A 22,506-nucleotide genomic window follows, 5' to 3' on the forward strand; every position below is an offset into this window, starting at 1 on the left:
AAAAAAAAAAAAAAAAAATTTAGAGTGAGGTTATTTCCAATCCTGACTTCAACTTTTTTCCTACTCATTTTTTATCTTCCTCTTCTACTACCTTGATTTTTTTTTTTTTTTTTGAGACAGAGTCTCACTCTGTCACCCAGGCTGGAGTGTGGTGGCACCGTGTTGGTTCACTGCAACCTCCGTCTCCTGGATTCAAACAATTCTCCTACCTAACCTCCCAAGTAGCTGAGATTACAGGCGCCCACCACCTTGTCTGGCTAATTTTTATATTTTTAGTAGAGACAGGGTTTCCATGTTGGCCAGGCTGGTCTCGAACTCCTGACCTCAGATGATCTGCCCACCTCAGTCTCCCAAAGTGCTGGGATTACAGGTGTGAGCCACTGCGCCCAGTCAGATTTTTGTTTTTGTAGTCAAAATTGTCACTGGAAAAAGTTCTTACAAGCTAATAACCAAAAAAGTCACTTGTACCCCACACTGGGTTCCAATTTTAAGATATAACAGGCTTTTGAAGGTCCAGCACCTTTGGAAGTAACCTCGATGAGCTACTGATGACCTGCCCTAAAGCCAGCGGGGAGGAGCTGGTAACATAAAACTGTGACAGTAACTTTAAATGTGAAAAGGGGCCGGGCATGGTGGCTCACGCCTGTAATCCCAGCACTTTGGGAGGCTGAGGTGGGCAGATCACCCAAAGTCAGGACTTCCAGACCAGCCTGGCCAACATGGTGAAACCCCGTCTCTACTAAAAATACAAAAATTAGCTGGGCATGGTGGCAGGTGCCTGTAGTCCCTGCTAGTCAGGTGGCTGAGACACGAGAATTGCTTGAACCTGGGAGGCAGAGGTTGCAATGAGCCGAGATCGCGCCACTGCACTCCAGCTTGGGTGACAGAGTGAGACACCATCTCAAAAAAAAAAAAAAAATGTGAAAAGGATAGTTGGTTTAAGGAGCTTTCTCAGAAGGGTTTGGGGAGTAATAGGTACAGGAAGGTGAGGAGGAAGTGACCAGGAGTCCTATAGTTCCTTAAATGTCTAAATGCTGGTTAGAGGCCATAGTATGGTTCAATCGGCAAAAATCCCTGACCTATGTGAGTCCCAAGTCAAGAACAGAGAGGAAATGATATCAGAATCCTCATGTGACTCTAAATGTGAATTTCTCTCTTAGCTATCTGAACCATACATTCTCCAGCATGCAAATAATCAAGACATGAGTTGGCAATGAAATTCACCCAACCAAAAGAAAGTGAAAAGGAAGAGTAAAGAAGCCATGATTAGGAGCTAGGTTGAGTTGGTATTCTGTTGGATACAGAATTGGATTAAGCAGTCTTGGGAGTATGGGTAAGAACAAAATATAAAAGTTGGGGCTGGGCACGATGGCTCACGCCTGCAATCCCAGCACTTTGGGAGGCTGAGCTGGGCAGATCAACTGAGGTCAGGGGTTCGAGACCAGCCTGGCCAACATGGTGAAACCCCATCTCCACTAAAAATACAAAAAAAAAAAAAAAAAAAAAAAGAAAGAAAAAAAGAAAAATGTGATAATCAATTTCTTATTTTGAGAAAATATCAATTTCACCAATTATTTTTGTTTCACTTCAGTTTTATTCTTCTGTTAATTCAAATAAAATAAAATTTCATATGATATATGACACATTTTATTTTATATTCTTTTAATTCCTCTCATTCTCTTACTACAGAAATATATAGATGTCTAGAATGATGTCTGGCAAATATTAATGATGGCTATTTCTGGGTACAGTATTCTGAATGATTTTTATTTCCTCTTATTCTTTTTAAATTAAAGAAAACCTATGTCATTTTTACAAAAATAATAAAATCGTGATTCTTTCAGGGAAACAAGTATGTAACCAAAGTATTTTCTGTGTGTCTCAATATTCCACAACAAATCACAAGTTCTCAACTGCAGGGGTAAATAAAAATCTGGAAAATATGATAAAGAACCAACTAAGCGTCAGATAATTTTTTAAACGCTGAGGTAAACAGATGAAATTTCAGAGGCAGTTAAACAAAATCCTCCTTTCTTTTTGGGCCATCTTTTCCTGCTTCTGTAACAGCAGATTTATGCCAAATATTATTCAAATTAATTCTTCCCAACCTTAATATAAATGTCTCAAACACTCATTCATGTTTTATGTATAAACCTCCCTTCATTGAAAATTAAGTCTTTGACAGGAAACCCTGGAGAGTCCAAATTTTAAAAAAGAATGTGGTCAAAAGAGTCTCCAATTGCCCAGGCAGCCTTTCACCCAGCATGCTGGCTTCCTTCCTGTGAGAGCACAGACTTCAGGGAGAAGCCGTCATGAAGAGACGGGGGCCTGATGGACACACGGGCCTCCGGAGACTCACTCCATCTCCTTCATCCGGTGGTTAAAATGGCAATCACCCAGAAAGCAGAAAATACATTCTCTATCAGCCGCAGTTCAATTCAGCCAAGTTGGAACTTGCCACACAGATAAAAATGAGTGTTCTGGTTCTTCACAGATTGTTTATAAAAAAATAGAAAAAAATTTTTGAAGGAACAATCCACAACCCAGACAGTGTTGTGGGGGGTGTGTGTGTGTGTGTGTGTGTGTGTCTGAGAGAGAGAGAGAGAGAGAGAGAATCTTCAGCTATCCTAACAATGGAATCTGTTTAACTGTGATGCAGCTTCTGGCGGGAAAGTCATTGGGCTACGGGGCTCCACAGTGGTGTGTGTGTTATAGATTTAAGTTATTTGTCTGACCCGCCGAGCTAATTCTTCTTCTTCAAATATCAGCCTAAACATGACATTTATCTAGCATACTTTTCTTGGCCTCCCAAGTCTGGGTTCACCATGACACTTGCGTTATCTAATGCAGGTCACACATGTTACAATCACCTCGTTGACCTTGACTGACCTCCCCTTCTCCAACTCCACCATTGAAGCCCCGAAGTCAAGGACCCTCATGGTTTTTCTCTGTATCCCTGTGTTCCTGGTATAGCTTGTATTCCTGGTATAGTCCAGCTCCTGGTCTATCATGTATTCAATAAATAATTGTGAATAAACTACTGTTGGCAATTCATTATAAGGTCAAGACTATCCTGAGGAAGAACTTTTTGAAATTCACATAAGGACTTAAGGTGTTTTGTAACGGGAGATATACAAATGATCAAGCTATTTTATCTGAAGGATTTTTAAACACCGAACAAATTTTATAGAGGTACAGGCTAACAATTCTGCTCATGACAGGGACTCGGGCTATCTGGTCACCCTGGCGCAGCCTCACCAAAAAGTTAATTAATTTAAAACATGCTTAGAATGAATTAGACATTTCACCTGGAAAACAAAGAGCTCTGCCTAAATCTAAAAAGAAAGAACTTAATTATGGAAACTACATAGCATTACTGAGGACATTTTGCTATCACCTGGGATAGTGGTAGAAAAAGGAGCTTGGGAAGTGGCATTTAGAAAGACAAGCTTTAATGTTGTGTTTTGGTTTAATGACAAGTTGGGAACCTCTACTGCATGTTGACTATACATTCCAGATTTTCCAGAACGGCCATAATTTCAGATATTGTGTGCCACTGTCTGTGAAAACCATTAAAATACCCCCTAAGTAAAACATTTAGACATGCAAACTACATCTCATAAACTGTCTTTTATACCTGGAAGGTGTTGAAAATTTTATCCTTTATCTCTTTATTTTTAGGTTGACAAATATGGCCACTATTATCCAGGGAATGTTTTTTCTTTTCAACCTATATTTCTGGAAAACCATAAACTATAAACCAATGCCACAAACGTAAAATTCTATATGTGATGTGAATTTTTCAAAAGTGAAACTGCCTTTGCAAAAATTATCACAGTGAGAAAATTATGGCAGTGAAAGAGATCTGATGAAACCAACTCCATCTTGCGTCTAACCTTCAAGCTGTCCTTGTTCATTCCTGGGCATAGGCTAAACTAACATAGTTCATAGTTTAACATTGAAACAAAGATGATAATAGCCTTTTCCTGAATATAGGACTAACAAATTAGCCACAAGATTAGAAATTATGGCTTAGGAGTTATGCAGCCAGAGGCCGCAAGATTCCAAACCTCCCCAGTTGCTCAGGGGGATAACATCGCTATTGTAAAACCTAAGATACTTTTTAGACCCTGCACTGGATGGATCTGCTGGCACCACCCACATCGATAAACTGGCTCATCTGGTCTTGTGGCCCCCAGCCAGGAACTGACTCAGCACAAGAGAACAGCTTTGATGCCCTGTGATTTCGTCTCCGACCTGACCAATCACCAATCCCCACTGTCTCTCCCCCTACCCACCAAATTATCCTGAAAATCCCAGTCTCTGAATTTTTGGGGAGACTGATTTAAGTAATAATAAAACTCCGGTCTCCTGTTCAGTTGGCTTTGCATGAATTAAACTCTTTCTCTATCGCAGTTCCCCTGTCTTAATACATCTGCTCTATCTGGGCAACAGGCAAAATGAATCTGTTGGGCAGTTACAAAAGCCTATATCAAGTCTATCACAGTAAAAATAATTCATTGATCTTTAAGAAATGAAAGCTTAAAAAAAATTCCTATCCCCCACCTCCCCAAAAAAGCAGAATTGCAATTTAGTTAAATTATTTAACAAACATATTCAACAGTTACTTCTACAGTACAGGGTTTAAGACCACTGGCCCTGAAGTCAAGGAAACCTGGGTTTGAACTCAGGCTCCGACCTAAAATACTTTGCTTAATGTTACTAGAGTTGGCTTAAAACTCTAGGCACTCGATTCTTTTTTTTTTAAGACAGGGTCTCGCTTTGTCACCCAGGCTGAAGTACAGTGGTGTGATCATGGCCCACTGCAGCCTCAACCTCTCAGGCTCAAGCAATCCTTCCACCTCAGCCTCCTGAGTAGCTGGGACCACGGGTATGCACCACCACGCCTGGCTAATTAAAAAAAATTTTTTTTTTTTTAGAGACAAGGCCTTACTATGTTTCCCAGGCTAGTCTTGAACTCCTGGCCTCAACAACCTCCCCAGCTTGACCTCCCAAAGTGATGGGGTTATAAGTATGAACCACCATGCCTGGCCTGGGCACACAATTCTTTAAGCACACAGTCATGCCTTGCTTCAATATTTCCATTAGGCAGAAATTAGAGATGTCTTACCAACCTAGAGATTACCCAAGAGAAGTATTTTTTTCTGCAAAATTTGAAAAACATGCATAGAAGACAAGCACAAAACAAAGAGTAGGGAGGGCTGGGGAAGATTTTCCCAGGCGTCTCTTCTGCATCCACACTCAGGCTGAGGATGTTAGATGCTCCTGGTTTCAGGGCATGGTCCCAGTTTTCAGCATAGCTCTGATTTTAAAGTATTGGTTATAGTTTACTACGCAGCAAGCCAAGAGCAGAATGAGGGGATGGGGGAAGGTGAGGAGACAAGAATCCCATTCCCAGGCAATCTGAGTATCTGTAGCATAAGGGAATGGTAGAGAACCCCATTCAGCCTGCACTGGCATCAACCCTTCCAGTTTAAAGAAAAAAAAAGATTCAACTATAGGTATGTCAAGTGAAGTCAATTAGGAGGTTGTGTAAATTAAATCTAGAATTGAGGCTTCAATCCAACATGCCAATAAGTGTGCAAATAATGTGTGTGCCTGGATGAACCAGAAAAACACCTACTAGTCTTTATTAAAATGAGAAACAACCGCAGAAATGTTTCTGCCATGCTGCTCTGAAAAATGAATAAACATCGGTGACAAAGGCTCACCATGAGTGCTTTGTCTGTTAGCTCCCCAGCAATCAAGGAGAAAGAAGTGAAGAGTAGGGGAAAGAAAGGGACAGGTAGGTGACTGGAAGATACTTTTTCCAGTGTTGCCCTCCGAGAGTTTGCTACTTTTTTACAGAACCAACAAGCCCAAATCGTCTCACCAAATGGTGCTGGAACAACTTAGTATCCATCCAAGTGAAATTAATTTGAGATAGATCATAGATCTATACTTAATAACTAAAACCATAAAACAGAACATTTTAAAAACAGAGAAGAGAGAGTAAAGGAGTGGATCCACAGCCGGGCAAGGCCTGGTGCTCAGGCTCTGGGTTCCCATAGCTGGTGACCAAGCACAAACCTGGGCCCCCTTCATGGTACATGGGACTAATAAACATGCCTTCTGCAGAGGTGATCAAAAGAAACGAGGCCTAAAAAGCACTTATTGTCATCTGTGCTGAAGAAATGTTAGCTATTGTTATTATTTTCTTATAAAGCACTGTTTGAGGAGGCAACTTGCCAGCCTGATTAATGTGGCAGAGTGAGCCTGTGCCATAGAAAGCATGTGAGACAATGGAAGGTCACTGAAGACAAGAAAAATACCTACAGTAGGAGCCATGATCCTAGTAGAACAAGGACCTTTGCAAGAATAACAGAATACGTGAAATTCATGCAAAATGAGGAGTGGGTTTAACTTTACTTATTTTGTAACAATACTTGGCTGAAAAGGGGCCATTTTAAGTTGATTTTGCAACCCAGAGTTTGCTTTTGGCATTCCTGAGTGTAGCCAGGTGAATTAGCCTGAACCCTCAGCATTAATCAAATGAACCTATCTTCACAATTCCTAAGATGTGTATTAGCCAAAAAGATTTTGCCTAAATTCAACAAACCTTTAGATTTAATTTCCACTTTGAAGTAAAGACAGGGACTAGAGGTACAACTGCAATGATACTATAAAGAAGCAAACCAAAAATCCAGAATATGTGACATTCTATAGGGCAGACAACTGATTAGGCTCTTTATCAAGCCTGGTATCATAATAAAAATATATTGGATTAAATGAGATCCAAGAGATCCAATATATCCACTAAATGTGATGCATGGGCCAGGACTGGATCCTGATTTGGGTAATTTTAGAGACATTTGAGGACAATTGGAGAAACTAGAAAGTAGGGGATAAGATAAAGACAGAATAAAGATTTATTGGTACAAAAAGGTAGCTAGTATTTACCTAAAAATGTTGCAAATAGCATAGTCTCTTTTGGTAAAAGTGCATGCACACACAAATATCTGGAAAAATAAATAAGAAATTAGGAGCACTAATTTTGGGAAAGTCAGTATATAATGTTTTGTTTATACTTTTTCTAACATGAACATATGTTGACCTTGTAATTTTTTTTTTTTTTTTTTTGAGACAGTCTCACTCTTTTGCCCAGATTGGAGTGCAGTGGTGCGATCTTGGCTCACTGCAACCTCTGCCTCCTGGGTTCAAGCGATTCTCCTGCCTCAGCCTCCTGAGTAGCTGGGATTACAGGTGCACGCCACCGTGCCCAGCGAATTTTTGTATTTTTAGTAGAGATGGGGTTTCATCATGTTGGCCAGGCTGGTCTTGAACTCCTAAACTCAGGTGATCCACCCACCTCAGCCTCCCCAAATGCTGGGATTACAGGCGTAAGCCCCCATGCTTGGCCTGCTTTTTTTTTTTTTTAAACATTTAGTTTCAGGAGTACATGTGCAGATTGGTTCTACGGGTAAATTGTGTGCTGTGGGGATTTGGTGTATGGATTATTTCATCACCCAGGTAATCAGCTTAGTATCTAATAGGTAGGTATTTGATCCTCACCCTCCTCCCAACCTCCATCCTCAATTAGGTGCTAATATCTATTGTTCCCTTCTTTGTGCCCATGTGTATTCAATGTTTAGTTCTCACTCATAAGTGAGAACATGCAGTGTTTGATTTTCTGTTCCTGCATTAGTTTGCTTAGGATAAGGTCAAAGGTGCATGATCTCGTTCTTTTTTTACGGCTGCATAGTATGACATGATGTATATATACCACATTTCCTTTATCCAGTCTACCACTGATGGGCATTTAGACTAACCCTATGTCTTTGTTATTGTGAATAGTGCTCCAGTGAACATATGTGTGCATATGTCTTTATAGCAGAACAATTTATATTCCTTTGGGTAGATATTGGGATTGCTGCGTTGAATCGTAGTTCTGTTTCAAGTTCTTTGAGAAATCACCACACTGCTTTTCACAATGGTTGAACTAATTTACATTCCTACCAGCAGCGTATAAGTGATCCCTTTTCTCTGTAGCCTCATCAGCATCTGTTATTTTTTGACTTTTTATTAATAGCCATTCTGACTGGTATGAGATGGTATCTCATTGTGGTTTTTGATTTGCATTTCTCTGATGATTAGGGTTGTTAGACACTTTTTCATATGCTTTTTGGCCACCAATTTCTAATTTAAAAAAAGACCCAATTCCAAAACAAGGCATAAATAAGTAAAATAAAAATACATGGGGGAATATGGCAGGTGTAATCAGCAGAGCTGAGTCTCCCTGATGCAGCTGATGCTCCCTGTCATCCAGCCATGGTATTAAGTGTGGAAACACACACACACACACACACACACACAGTGGGGGTGGGGGTCTCATTTAAAAAATAGTGTGGCCAATTCTGTCCACCCTGACACTCAGTGTGTATGTGTTCCCTGCAGGGATTCTCCACCTAAGGTCCATAAACTCCTAGATAATCCACAGGCCCTGAAGTCAGAGGTCAAATTTATAAGAGAATAGCAAGGAGTACATCCAAAAAAGGTTAAGAACCACTGCCCTAAAATGTTAGCTCTGTTGCTTCTTAAAAATGCTTTCAATTTCAAAAGATCTATGGGAGGAAAAAGGGGGTCATTAGATCCTGTATTCAGAAGGACTTCTCTGCTCCAATGTTAAGCCATCACTTTCTTCAACTCCTAGCGGCATGGGGAGGGCAGAATAGATAAGGTCTCAAATTCAGAATAATAAATTTCTTACTAGCCCCATAGAGCCCTCAGACATTGCCATGAGCTGGGACACATAAGGGGGTAACAGTGCTTCAGATTCCCACCCCAAAATACACTGGGACTTTTCCTTGCTGCCTAGTCTCAGCCCTCAGCATTTCTCAAAGAATGAGAGTGCACTCATGAGCCCTGATTTGAACAATACACCAACTACCCAGACAGCAAGATGCCAGAAATTTAGGAAAGTGCATGGAAAGAATAAGCAAATTTGGAGGTAGGTGAGGGAAAGGACTCTTGCTTATCTTTGGGAGTTTCAGTTCTGACGACTGATTTCTGAGTAGATGGCTGGAACCTCTGAAATGCCAGCAATAAATAAACTACTAAATACAAATGCATTCTGAGCTGGGTGTGGTGGCTTACACCTGTAATCCCAGAACTTTGGGAGGCTGAGGTGGGCGGACCACCTGATGTCAGGGGTTCGAGACTAGCTTGACCAAAATGGTGAAACCTCATCTCTGCTAAAAAAAAAAAATACAAAAAAAAATTATCTCGGCATAGTGGTGCATGCCTGTAGTCCCAAACACTCAGGAGGAGGAGGCAGGAGAACTGCTTGAACCTTGTAGGCAGAGGTTGCAGTGAGTCGAGATCATGCCAACGCACTCCAGCCTGGGAGACAAGAGCAAAATTCCGTCTCAGAAAAAAAAAAAAAAAAAAGAAAAGAAAAAAGCATTCTGAAGCACCTTGATCAATAGACTAGATAGCAAAAGGGAAAGGCAGTCTGAGTTGCTGTCTGTAATGAACAGTTGTTTTATTAAAACCAACTTTGGTCAGACTCCTTGCAACGTAGTCTTTTTTAAAGAAACCGCCCGTTATGCTCAAAAAGTCACAGATGGACTAAACTTGCACCCATCCCAAAAGCGAGTTCAAAGATTTACTCCTTTGTTAGGGGCAGGTGCTTGCATCTTAGCTGCAGCTGCAAGAAGTATCCTCTCTCAGCAGGACAGGTTGGGCAGCATGCCTGGCAAGGGCAGGCAGAGTGTACCATGAAAGGTGGATCCAGTTCCTATAGAGTTTGGGGAGGCCTAAGTCAGAACAGGAAGCTCAGCACTGATTAGAGCATGCCACCCGCACTATTGCAAATCCAGAAGTGTTTTAACAAGTCAGCAGATAGTACTTATTGGAATATGCATGTAAATGACAAAGTCCCTAAAGTTACAAGTTGTGTTTTACAGTGTAATACCCATATTCCTGCGCAAAGTTTCCTTATTGTGATGGCTGGGAACTCTTTGATTGCTCAGTTTTATAGAGTCCTGGTAAACAGAAAATATTTCGGTTGTCATGGTCTCAAAATATGCTGAGGAAGCAAGGTGAGAAATAGACGTGAACATCTTCAACTGCCTGGCAAGAATGGCTGCGTAGGTAACAGTGGTAAATGATATTTTGAAGAACCTAAAAATTAATTAAAAGTAGAGTTTATCCCTGCTAAGTTAGAAAACAGGCAAGATATTATTAAGGAATTTAAAAGTGTGGTTTTGTGTGTGTGTGTGTGTTTTGTTTGTTTGTTTGTTTGAGATGGAGTCTCACTCTGTCGCCTAGGCTGGAGAGCAGAGACACGATCTTGGCTCACTGCAGCCTCCACCTTTCTGGGTTCAAGCAATTCTCCTGCCTCAGCCTCCCGACTAGCTGAGATTACAGGTACGCGCCACCACACCTGGCTAATTTTTCGTATTTTTAGTAGAGACAAGGTTTCACCATGTTGGCCAGGCTGTCTTTAACTACTGACCTCAAGTGATCTACCTGCCGTGGCCTCCCAAAGTGCTGGGATTATAGGCATGAGCCACTGCACCCAGCCAAGTGTTTGTTGAATGGTGAGTAGGGAAGAATCCCAAATGTGATTGTCTAAACTGGAGCACTGAATAACCTGAGTATTAGATTTGAGAGAGAGTAACAAAAGCATTTGAAAAGCCAGATCTGGTTGTGGGTTCGGATATAATACAGCTCCTTTGCTGGGTCACCTTCACGCTGACCAGGAGGTTAGAAAACTCAACCCAGAAGGGAGATTGCAGGGATTGGCTGGCAGAAGTTTAGGGCTGGGGAACTGTTGTTCTTTTGGCCCCAAACACAAAACAAGCTCCAGCTACTCTGACAGGGCGCTGGGTACACAACCATTTGGCTGTGGTGGTTGTTGGACCCTGATTCCTTAACTTCCCACAGGCCTCACAGGAAGACCTCTCCAGGCCTTGCTTCTTTGCTACAATGCATGCTGGAGACTTCCCAAGCTTCCTCTGTAGCATTTACACAGAGCTCAAGAGACCCTAGGGGAAGCTTCTCTGGTGACATTTCAGAAATTCGAGCCACATACGTACCTCATCTCCATGCATATTTGCCACGTATTTGAACTCCGGAATCCCAATTCTGTGTTCCTTTGGAAACCGCCCCACAACAAGAACCCACAGGTTTCTACCTTTACAGGAAAAGAAGAAAAGATGGAAAAGTAAGTTGCCTCTTAAAATGACAAATGAACTCTGGGAGAATGAGACTAGGAAACAGGATGCTGCTTCCCCCACATGATCGTTTGAATGTTTCATGGTGACTTAAGTTTGTATGACTAATATCTCCGTGCTTAAAACACTTTTCGTTTACTGCCAGAATTTATGGAAACCCTTTCAATTCAGCACAAATATTTCACTTATTATTTTAGGACGTGATTTTTAAAAGCTGAAGACTTATTAGGGGATGTAGATGTTATTCTTCTAAAATGTGTACATACTTTGCTCTGAGATCCTGGAGTCTCTGAGATTCTGGAGCCTCCTAGGATCTTGTTAATTTATACAATTATACAAAGTTAAATCCTAGTTGATGGTTGACTGGGAGGGTGTCATAACTCACAGTACAAGGAAAGAGAAAAAACAACAATAAAAGTAACTCACGGCTGGGCGCGGTGGCTCACACCCGTAATCCCAGCACTTTGGGAGGCCAAGGCGGGCAGATCATGAGGTCAGGAGATCAAGACCATTCTGGCTAACACAGTGAAACCCCGTCTCTACTAAATAGCCAAAAAATTAGCTGGGCGTGGTGGCGGGCGCCTGTAGTCCCAGTTACTCGGGAGGCTGAGGCAGGAGAATGGCGTGAACCCGGGAGGTGGAGCTTGCAGTGAGCTGAGATCCGGCCACTGCACTTCAGCCTGGGTGACAGAGCAAGACTCAGTCTCAAAAAAAAAAAAAGTGACTCAGAAGGGAGACTGTTTTTAAAGTAGGAGATCCTGAATTCTGCATTTGAATGCTGATGTGACACATCCCCTTGGGAGCATCCTTGATATGTGTGAGTACTGTCAGGTGAACTGGGAACCACAACCCAAAGAAAGCATCTAAGTCTTAGCTCTATTTGATTTGGGCAAGAAAGGGCAGAGACGAAAGCTCACTGAGGATTTGCTTTGTGCAGATATTATGTGTGCTGCTCTAGGCTCAGGTAATCTCAAGTAATCCCTTGTCATGACCCACTGAGACGGATTATTAACCAAACTTTACAAATGAAAAAACTGATCTTCAAAAATATTAAGTAAAGGGCTTATGATCACACTGCCAATCAGAGGCTGTGATTTGAGTCCCTGAGCCAAGAACTGAACTCTAGTCTATTTGACTTCAATTCTAGTGCTCCTCCCACTAACAAAAACTGCTTGTCTCTTAATAAGCCACATGCTCTATGCCCAACGAATTTCTGATCTATCGGAGAATAGCAACACACAAGCATATACCAGAGTGTGACATATCATAGATGTGTGTGTAGTGTACTGTTGTGGGCATAGAATAAAAAAGCAAATGGGTAATTTTTTCCAAGGAGGGGGCTGATGAAAAGCTTTACAGATGTAGGATTTTATAGATGATGCCTCTACACAAGGTTCTGAAGAGTGATTCTGAGTTTGCCACGCAGACAAGCACACTACTACATCTGGTGGTTCCCCATCAGAAGCATTTGATCAACCAATTTCATTAACCTTCCATTCCCCAACCCTGTCAATTCTTTGTTGTCTGCAGCTTTACTTCTACAAAGTTACCTTTTTCATATGAAACAAGGAACTTTTCATGAGTGAGCTGTTACACCTGGCTTTTAAAGTTTGTTTCTGAGGAATTCTTTTGTGTTAACTAATTGTACAGAATATGATCTAGTTCACTTACAAGCAAGGAAAAAATTAAGTATCATCTCAATATAATATTTATCAATAGTTATTGATAACTATGCATCTGCAAGCTGGCCTATTACATAAAAGATAATGGAAGATGGCATAAACCTGACTTGATATGGATCTCCAATATTATTTTGTTTAAGGAAGGAGGGAAATCACACTGATAAAAATCTAAATGAAGAAGTACTTTGATGAGTAATTCAATCTCAATTTTAGCACGAGTGGCCCCTAAGTGAACTGCAAGATGAGAATCTTACCTTGAACAACCTCAATGACACAGTCTGAGAATGAAAACCAACCAACTGACCTGAAGAACACTATCCTTTGGAATGACAGGCCTCTTGAAGGGTTTTAACTGCCCTCTCCAACTTACTGGCTATCTCTGGTCTAGACCAGAGCAAATGCACAAAGGACAAACTATTTACTTTTCACAACATGACTGTCACGGTAAGAAGTAATCTAAACAAAGTTTTGTTTTTGTTTTAAATCAAGGTTAGAAAGACTACCTTTACTCCCAAAAGTTCCTGCTAAAACAGGTGTTCTAAAGAGTTCTGAAGTACTCAGCCTCTCTCTCTCCACCACTAAGTAAATGAAGTTTATCTATATTCAGGAACTCACGCAGGGTTTAACACAAATCCTGGGGCTGTGACATAAGTGCACAACTAAGTTTGCCTGGAGGATCAGGAAAAGTTTTATAATTTAGAAGTGTTCGTTAAGATCTCTAAGACAAGAAAGCAGACAAGTGCTACAAAATACTATAGGAGTTCAGGAGAAAGTAGAAGGAGAAGCTTGGAAAATTAAGTATAGCTTCAACAGGCAGAAATAGGTGAGGTGCCTTTCCCACATCAGAGGCACTGGGGATCTTTGTAAAAATGCCAATTCCTGAGCCCCAGCCTCAATCAAACTCTTGGGGTAAAGTGTGAAACTGGCAATTAGCAAGCTCCTTTGGTGACTGGGAGGCTCATTAAAGTTTGAAAGTTGCTGAGACTGAGGTAGGAAAACGTCCAGATAGATTTGAGAGGTAGTTGATATTTAGGTACAATCATTTCATTTTACATATAATCGTTAACATGTTTATATGTTAAGAAATATACTTCTAATCCACCTTTTTAAATGGCTGACTAATATTTTATTATATGAATGCACTACCATTTAGTCAATTCTCTATTGTTAGGTGTCCAATGATAAGTAATTTTATGTAAACTATAGCACGTTCACTAAAATTACGTACAGAATTTATAACATTAAAATATTTTATAATGTGGAAAAAGAATGCAAAATTATATAATCACAACCATGTTAAACAGACTTTCTATTAAAAACCTACAGCTTCGTAGCATATAAAGCCTTAAATAATGGATGAGGCCAGGTGTGGTGACTCATGCCTGTAATCCCAGTGCTTTGGGAGGCTGAGGTGGGAGGATCACTTGAGCTCAGGAGTTTGAGACCAGCCTGGGCAACATAGTGTGATGCCATCTCTACAAAAACTTTAAAAATTAGCTGGGTGTGGTGGCATATGTCTGTAATCCTAGCTACACACTGTAACATTCTCCCCAGGGCCTGAAAGCTTAAGAAGATGAATAACTCCTCCCTTCTCAAGCCCAGTTCCAAGGCGCAAGGTCACTTGCATCAGCATCGTGCCTCAGCAAGACAGCAGAAGCAGGAGGACAGCCAGCAGGAAGACACCTATCCTGGCCGGAAGACATGTACCCCTGAAGATCGAGAAATAGGCCATCCGGGTACAACATGGCAGTTACGTCAGACTAGGACACTTCCTGTTTATAGGAGACTATAAACCCTTTGCCGTGTCCTCACTTGGGGCTGACGCCATTTTAGGCCTCAGCTGCGTGCACCTAGGCGCTCATTAAAACAGCATGTTGCTCCACACCGCCTCCTGTTGTCTGTTGGCGCGCCCTCGGGGTTCCAACCAATACAACCACCTTAGGCTCAGGGAGCTGAGGTGCAAGGATCCGTTGATCCCAGGAGTTGGAGGTTACAGTGAATCATGATTGCACCACTGCACTGCAGCCTGGGACACAGTGAGACCTGTCTCTTAAAAAATTAATAATAATAACGAATGCATCCCAGCAGGATTGAAAATGGCACACTGTCAGGGATAAGAGACTAAATGATAGGATGATAAAGCCAATTAATTATTTTTACCTTTCTATCTTTCCAGTTTTTTATTTTTTTTATTTTTTTTATTTTTTATTTATTTTTTTTTTTTGAGACGGAGTCTCGCTCTGTCGCCCAGACTGGAGTGCAGTGGCGCAATCTTGGCTCACTGCAAGCTCCGCCTCCCGGGTTCACGCCATTCTCCTGCCTCAGCCTCCCGAGTAGCTGGGACTACAGGCGCCCGCCACTGCGCCCGGCTAATTTTTTTTCTATTTTTAGTAGAGACGGGGTTTCACCATGGTCTCGATCTCTTGATCTTGTGATCCGCCCGCCTCGGCCTCCCAAAGTGCTGGGATTACAGGCGTGAGCCACCGCGCCCGGCCCAGTTTTTTAAATTAAAAAAAAAAATACCCAACCCTGTCATTCAAAAGTGCAGATACTATGTGCCAGGCACTCTGCTAAGCACTTTATGTTATTTGATCTTCACAATACCTGTGAGGTGTGTGAGAGCCACAATGTATAGTTGAGGAAACTTAAGTGGCAGAACCAGGGTTCAAATCCAAGTCTGTCTGATTCCAAAATCTGTGCTCTTCTGAGGATCTAAGCCTGCCTCAATGTCCCTGAAAGTACTAAACAGGCCAAAGTCAACCCCACTCTGGGGAAAAAGTTCCCAGCAGTTCTTTCAGCATCGTGTTGCTGTGGTTTGCACCTGGGGCAAGACTGGGCTTTCTTCCTGGCTATGACTGATTACAGAACAAGACACGTGAATCCAAGGCTACCCTACTGGGACATTCCACCTTGGGTGTTAATGTCACAACTCCATCAGACTATCTCTGTGTGGAGAGTCTCAATGGGACATGCCTAGGGAGAAGCAGAGACCTTGGGTGGCCCAGTCACTGGGACAAAGCCGCAGTGATGTGAAGCACATTCCAGTTTTTCATGAGGCTTGTTGTGTGTTTGGTCTGATACATAAAGTTCTGGTACAGATCAGCCGGTTTCCCAGGCTTGCATGTTTCTCTGTGTATCCTTACAAGTCACCTTTGACCTAAGTCCAAGCTTGAGAGAGTTTCCTCAATGAACTGAGTTTCAGTTTCTTCCTTGTAAGTGGGAATAACAGCCCTATTGGCAAGGCTGCTGTAAGGCTGCACTGTAGTGTGAGTTCCTTTTATCTTCCCTAATAATGATCCAAAGATCTGACATCAATTTCACGTATGCACATTCCCACTATACCCCACACACAAGAAGTTTATCACATACAGCACGCAAAACCCACATTAAATAATGAGCGAATCCCCAGAAGAGTTGAAAATCACATATTATTTAGTCAGTTTAAACACTCAGTCCCCAAAGTTCACACGCCCTCTGTATTTGAAGGAGAGGAAGAGGTACCTGGCTAAGTGGTTTATTACAAACAAAACAAATGGAGGTTAACAAACAAAACAGAGACAAAAGGCATGGGTGAGGTTTCCAGACTAGCTATGCTTGCATTTTATTATTCACAGCTCAAAGCATTTTATGTATATTCACTCATTTAACCCTAACAGCCACAAATGGTAGATATAGGGTTATCCTTTCATACACAATTCAACAGTCCTTGGGAACTTCATAAGGCAGAGGTTCTCAAAGTGTGGTCGCGGGACCAAGAGTATGAGTATCACCTGGGAACTGGTTAGAACCGCACATCCTTGCATTTCACCCTAGACGTGCTGAAAGAGAAACTCCGGGGTTGGGGAGCAGTAATCTGTGTGTGTGTGTGTGTGTGTGTGTGTGTGTGTGTGTTTTGAGGCAGAGTCTCGCTTTGTTGCTTTGTCCCCCCAGGCTGGAGTGCAGTAGAGCAATCACGGCCCACTGCAGCTGCCACTTCCTGGGTTCAAACAACTCTCATGCCTCAGTCTCCAGAGCAGCTGGGACTACAGATGTGCGCCACCACGGCCAACTAATTTTTGTATTTTTAATAGAGATGGGGTTTCACCATGTTGGCCAGGCTGGTCTCGAACTGCTGACCTCAAGTGATCTGCCCACCTCAGCCCCCCAAAGTGTTGGCATTACAGGTGTGAGCCACTTCATGCGGCTGGAAATCTGTGTTTTAATAAGCTCTCCAGGTGATTCCCAGTCGCCTGAAAGCTTAAGAACCACCGTAACAAAGGACAAGACTAGGTAGTCTATCCATGGAGTCCCTGCTGTGTTCTTAACCACTATGCTGTACTGCTAATCACCTCAGAGATGGAAAGTGGAAAACATCGAAGAAAAAAAATCAAAGAAAAACAAAAGAAATGTGAGTGGGTGAAGCAAGCTTGCTGTGTACTGGCTTCTGTTGTTGAGGTTATTGTCTGTCTCCCCTCTGGGGAGAACTGGAAATGGAAGGAGGGAGTCGAGGGGCACGATGAGGATGGTTTGAGAAGTGATGGCTATTGTTTGCTGCCTCGGTTTTGTTTGATTAGCTGATACATCCCAAATTGCTCTCCACTTAAGGACTACAGGTGAGCCTTAGTCACTTTGCTCCAGAGCTGTGGAATCTGGAGTAGCTGCACTTCTGGGATCAGGCTGTTAGGTGTTCTCCCTCCACTCAGTTTGAATGCTAGTCAGCAAATAGGCTAAGAAAGTAGGGTAGGTAGGCCAGGCGTGGTGGCTCACACCTGTAATCCCAGCACCTTGGGAGGCCAAGGCAGGCAGATCACTTGAGGTTGAGAGTTTGAGACCAGTCTGACTAACATGGCGAAACCCCGTCTCCACTAAAAATACAAAATTAGCTGGGCGTGGTGGTACATGCCTGTAATCCCAGCTACTCGGGAGGCTGAGGCTGGAGAATCCCTTGAACCCAGGAGGCAGAGGTTGCACCATTGCACTTCAGCTTGGGCAACAAGAGCAAAACTCTGTCTCAAAACAAACAAAAAAAACAAAAAGAAAGTAGGGTAGGCATGTTCTCACGCATAAGTGGGAGTTGAACAATGAGAACACATGGACACAGGGAGGGGAACATCACACACTGGGGCCTGTTGGAGGGTTGGGGGGCATGGGGAGGGAGAGCATTAGGACAAATACCTAATGCATGCAGGGCTTAAAACCTAGACGATGGGTTGATAAGGTGCAGCAAACTCCCATGGCACATGTATACCTATGTCACAAACCTGCTTGTTCTGCACATGTAGCCCAGAACTTAAAGTAAAATTAAAAAAAAAATTGACAAAAAAAAAAAAAAGAAAGAAAGAAAGAAAAAAGGAAGTAGGGTGGCTAGAGTGGCAAGGGAAGGAAAGACATGGACAAAATCCATCGGCACCATACACACCCCGTCTCTGGGACATGCACCTTTTTTCATGGCAAACCACCCTGCACACACTGGGGTTTCTGCAGAGTTTCCAGTTTAGGCCAGTCTACATGAACACCCAGTCTGTTTCTGAACTTGCAAAGCTGAGAGCCTGTCAGATGCGATGCCCTCTAGCCTGCCCCAGGTCAGCCACAGGATCCCAGTAAAGCTTAACTGTCATATTCTGCATAGCGGGCTGGGAATTCCTGACTTTGTTTATGGACAGGGGAATCTGTCAAGGAAGGGTCTCAGGGTGTCAGGTGATCCAGGGGTCTTGTGCTGCTGTGATAAGAGTAAGTGCTCTATTCTGCTCTGAAGTAATGAAGGGGCTGGGCTGTTTCTTCTGCCTAGGTCAATTCTAAAATCTACTTAGAACCATGAGTTTTGCAGTTCAGTTTAATATGGGAGTGAGAGGAACACAGGAGGCTTCCCTGTTCAGGCATCCCAAAATGGAACAAGAAATAGGCAGGCATTTGACTCCGACTTCTGCTGCACTGGAATTTCCCATTGCACAGATTCTGGTGTGGGGTCTAAAATGAGGCCACCTGCTGTGTGAGTATAACCCTGGGCCTTGTGGAGGTTGTGGGACTCAGCAGTCCCCAGGGATTCTCCATGGATCTGGGAACTATGTCCCCTGCACTTTTCTCTCTGGCCCACCTCTTTGGGCCCAGCATTCCTGGCTCTTCTAACTGATCGCCTGGAAAAGGAAGCTTTACTCAGTGGAGTATGCTAACCCTGCAATGGCACTCTGAGGGTAGGGTGTGGAGCGCTGGTTGTTACCAGGGACTACCTCATGCTTACCAGTGTTCACAGCTGTCTTTTGATCCACCCCACCCCTTGGCTGCACCACCACCACCACTGCCACCATATACACCCTAGTCACTCTCTAATCCTGTGTCATCTTTCTTCACAACTTTTTCATTCTTTGAGATTGTATATTTGTTTATCTATATAGTGTCTGTCTCAACCGAAATGTAACCCATGAGGGCATTGCCTGTTGTGTTCACCATTTTGTTTAGGTTGCTGGTTTTGTTCACTGCTCACCTAACAGTGCCTGACACATAGTAGGTTTCAATTAGCATCTATTGTAACATTTCAAAAATTATTGGTGTATCTCCAGGATTTCTTTTTATTGATAAATACTGGCACATAACATCCAGATCCAGATTCTTCCCCTAGGTATTCAGGGTCCTCGATCACCTGCCCTCCACCTGAATTTCCCACTACCTGCCACCACAAATGTGCCTGCAGAAGGCGGGTTCCTTTCTGCATCCTAGTACCCAAGGCACAGCCCCACCTTCTTTATGTTGTTTTAGCCTAAGATGACTTCATTGGATTTTCTGCCTTTTAAAATCCTCTGAGTCCCACAGAATCCTGGTTCTAAGAAGTTTCCCCAGACTGCTCTGACTCACCTGGGTTTTTCTCTCTCCAGAATATTTCTATCAAGTGGCATCCTAAGAATTGTCACTGTGAAGCATTCTGCCTTGAAGTTAGTTTTCTAAGGGTGTCACAGCCGGGCATGGCGGCTCACGCCTGTAATCCCAGCACTTTGGAAGGCCGAGGAGGACAGATCACTTGAGGTCAGGAGTTTGAGACCAGCCTGGGTAACACGGTGAAACTCTGTCTCTACTAAAAATACAAAAATTAGCTGGGCATGGTAGTGTGCGTAACCCAGCTACTTGGGAGGCTGAGGCATGAGAATCACTTGAACCTGGGATGTGGAGGTTGCAGTGAGCCAAGATCATGCCGCTACACTCCAGCCTGGGTGACAGAGTGAGACTCAGTCTCAAAAAAAAAAAAAAAAAAAAAAAGGTTTCATGTGGCTAAGTCTTGATTTCATAACAATATTATCATATTTTCCTTTTGCTCCCCTACTGTGTCTACCAGGTAAATCATGGCCATTCCCCAAGGCCCAGGTCACCTTCTTAGTAAAGACCTTGGTGGTGGGCTGTACTATTGGTGGCCCAACATCTGGTGCCCTGATGAACTCAGGCATATCATGTGACCTGCTCTGTCCAGTGAAATGTGGACAGAAATGATATGTACCACTTCTGGGCAGAGCTGTAAGGGCCGATGCCTGATTTGCCATTTCCTTTCCCTCTGACACAAGACAGGCAATGATTGGATAGAGGGTGCTCTGTCAGCTTTGGTCCTGGAGGGAAGGTGACAGGGAGCAGAGTCACAACTGTTCAATAACGGACACATGAGTGAGATCTACATCTTTATGTTTCTGTTATAAGCCATAGCAATTTGTGGAGCTTCTATTTCTGCAGTATAGTCCAGCCCTTTTCATATGACACTGCTTCCATAACCAACCCAAACCAAAATGACTTTCCCTCTAGTGAATGTTCATTATACTTACTGCTGATACCTGTGCTTTTTCAGACAGGGGTTCCAGAACCACAAAATTTTGTGGAAGTGACCCAGAAGTAAAGAAAGCTTAGAAAATATGTTTTAGGCCAGACAAGGTGGCTCACACCTGTAATCCCAGCACTTTGGGAGGCCGAGGCAGGTGGATCATTTGAGGTCAGGAGTTCTCTGCAAAAAGTACAAAAATTAGCTGGATGTGGTGGTGTGCAGTCAAGACACTCATTTATATTTCTGACATCACTTTCACACTTTGACAAAATGAAGTCCAAATGAAAGCATGTTGTTGAGTAAATTTTCCTTTGTTTGGGTGATTGATCAAATATGAACTGGATCCCATGGCTCTAACTGCTTTTCCTTCAATGACTCCCCATGGCATTGAGATAGCACTTGATCCCCTCAGCATGCACACCAGACCTCTTGGGATCTGTCTTCTTCCTGCCTTGGGTTTCCCACCCCAATCCCATATACCAGGCCCTAGCCATTCTTCATTATGTGTAGTTCCCAAAGGAGGTAACTCCCTGCCTTGACACCTTTAATACCTGCTCTTTCTTCTGCACGGATTGTCCTTAGCCCACCCCATCAAAGCGGCCAACCTCCCCTTGCCTTTTCAAGGCTCAGCTAAAAGCCTCCTGATCCTTTTGCTCAGCCCCATCCCCTACCACCCTAAGTTAGATGCTTCCTTTGAACTTTCATAGATAGTACCCCTGCAACCCCTCTCCTATCACTTATTGAAACCAAAGGTTTTCCTGCAAGCAAAGGATTGTGTATCTCTGTGTTTGCAAAATCCTAATGTAGTGTCTGGCGTATACTTAGCCAATGATTGATAAATGTTTGCTGAGTGAATGGATGATTGGATAAATTAACAAACAAACCTGAGGAAGTTCACTTGGAGTCCGAGTCACCCCTGGTACAGAGATTAGAGGAAACTGTTTTCCAGTATTGATGGAAAAGTCCGTGGCTAGTCTATGAGGTGCCATCTTGGGTGGGCTCTGGAAAGAACCCAATTTTCTAGATCAAATCAAGAGTCGATGGACCTTCCTGGAATACTTCCATACAAGAAAGTGCCAAGATCCAAACCAAATGTCTGGCTTCAAGTTAGATTCTTCCAACATTATGGGAAGATACAGTTTCACTTGCTTACACGTTCATCTCCATGGCATTAAAGTTTTGATATTATACCCAAGAAATGTAGATGTTAAGTTCCATTTCATATCTTCCCGAATAGGTGAATGGGGAGGTTTGGAATTTCAGTTCCTAAATTAGGGATAGTTGCTTTTTTAATTGGAAAAAAAAAAAAAAAAAAAGGAGGAAAAATCTGAAGCTGCATTGAGTTGCAATACATTTTCTTTCTTTTTCTTCAAGACAGTCAAGACTCCCAGAGAAACAGAACAGCCTGTCTCATTAATCACTAACCATCAACAAAAACAGGAAGACTGTAGGAAATTCCTCTGCCGTTCTCCTCTTGCAACTCCACCTTCTCTATTCCTCCCACTCCATTCCCAGGTCAGAGGCTCATAAACCTGTCCCGCTTCCTCTAAACATTTTAATTTTTAACCTATAAATTATAAGACATTTTTAAGAATGGAGTTTTAAAAACTGGACATAATTATCATGCCCCAATCATTAAAATTTTTCTGTGTTCCCCTCTAGGGTTCGCCGCCCCCCCCCCCCCCCCGCCTTCATATAGATACAGGAAACTTGTTTTTAAATCCCCAAAGTGAAAACCTCTAGGGGCCTCATACTATAAAAAGCTGAGAACTTCCCTTTTTGGTCCCTTGGGGAAGAGGTCAAACATAATCAG

The 22,506-nt window shown here is 42.7% G+C and overlaps 1 protein-coding gene across 2 annotated transcripts in view; it reads right to left on the minus strand.

The window, feature by feature from the left end:
* CPM (carboxypeptidase M) overlaps positions 1-22,506 on the minus strand; it is a 110,107-nt gene that overhangs the window by 20,832 nt on the left and 66,769 nt on the right. For both annotated transcript variants that reach the window (XM_011976602.1, XM_011976601.1), the window contains one exon: positions 11,100-11,197. In XM_011976602.1, coding sequence (XP_011831992.1) covers positions 11,100-11,197 — 98 coding nt within the window. The remainder of the gene's footprint in view (positions 1-11,099; positions 11,198-22,506) is intronic.

The sequence above is a fragment of the Mandrillus leucophaeus genome, unplaced genomic scaffold (assembly GCF_000951045.1).
Source record: "Mandrillus leucophaeus isolate KB7577 unplaced genomic scaffold, Mleu.le_1.0 Scaffold169, whole genome shotgun sequence".
Lineage (NCBI taxonomy): Eukaryota > Metazoa > Chordata > Mammalia > Primates > Cercopithecidae > Mandrillus > Mandrillus leucophaeus.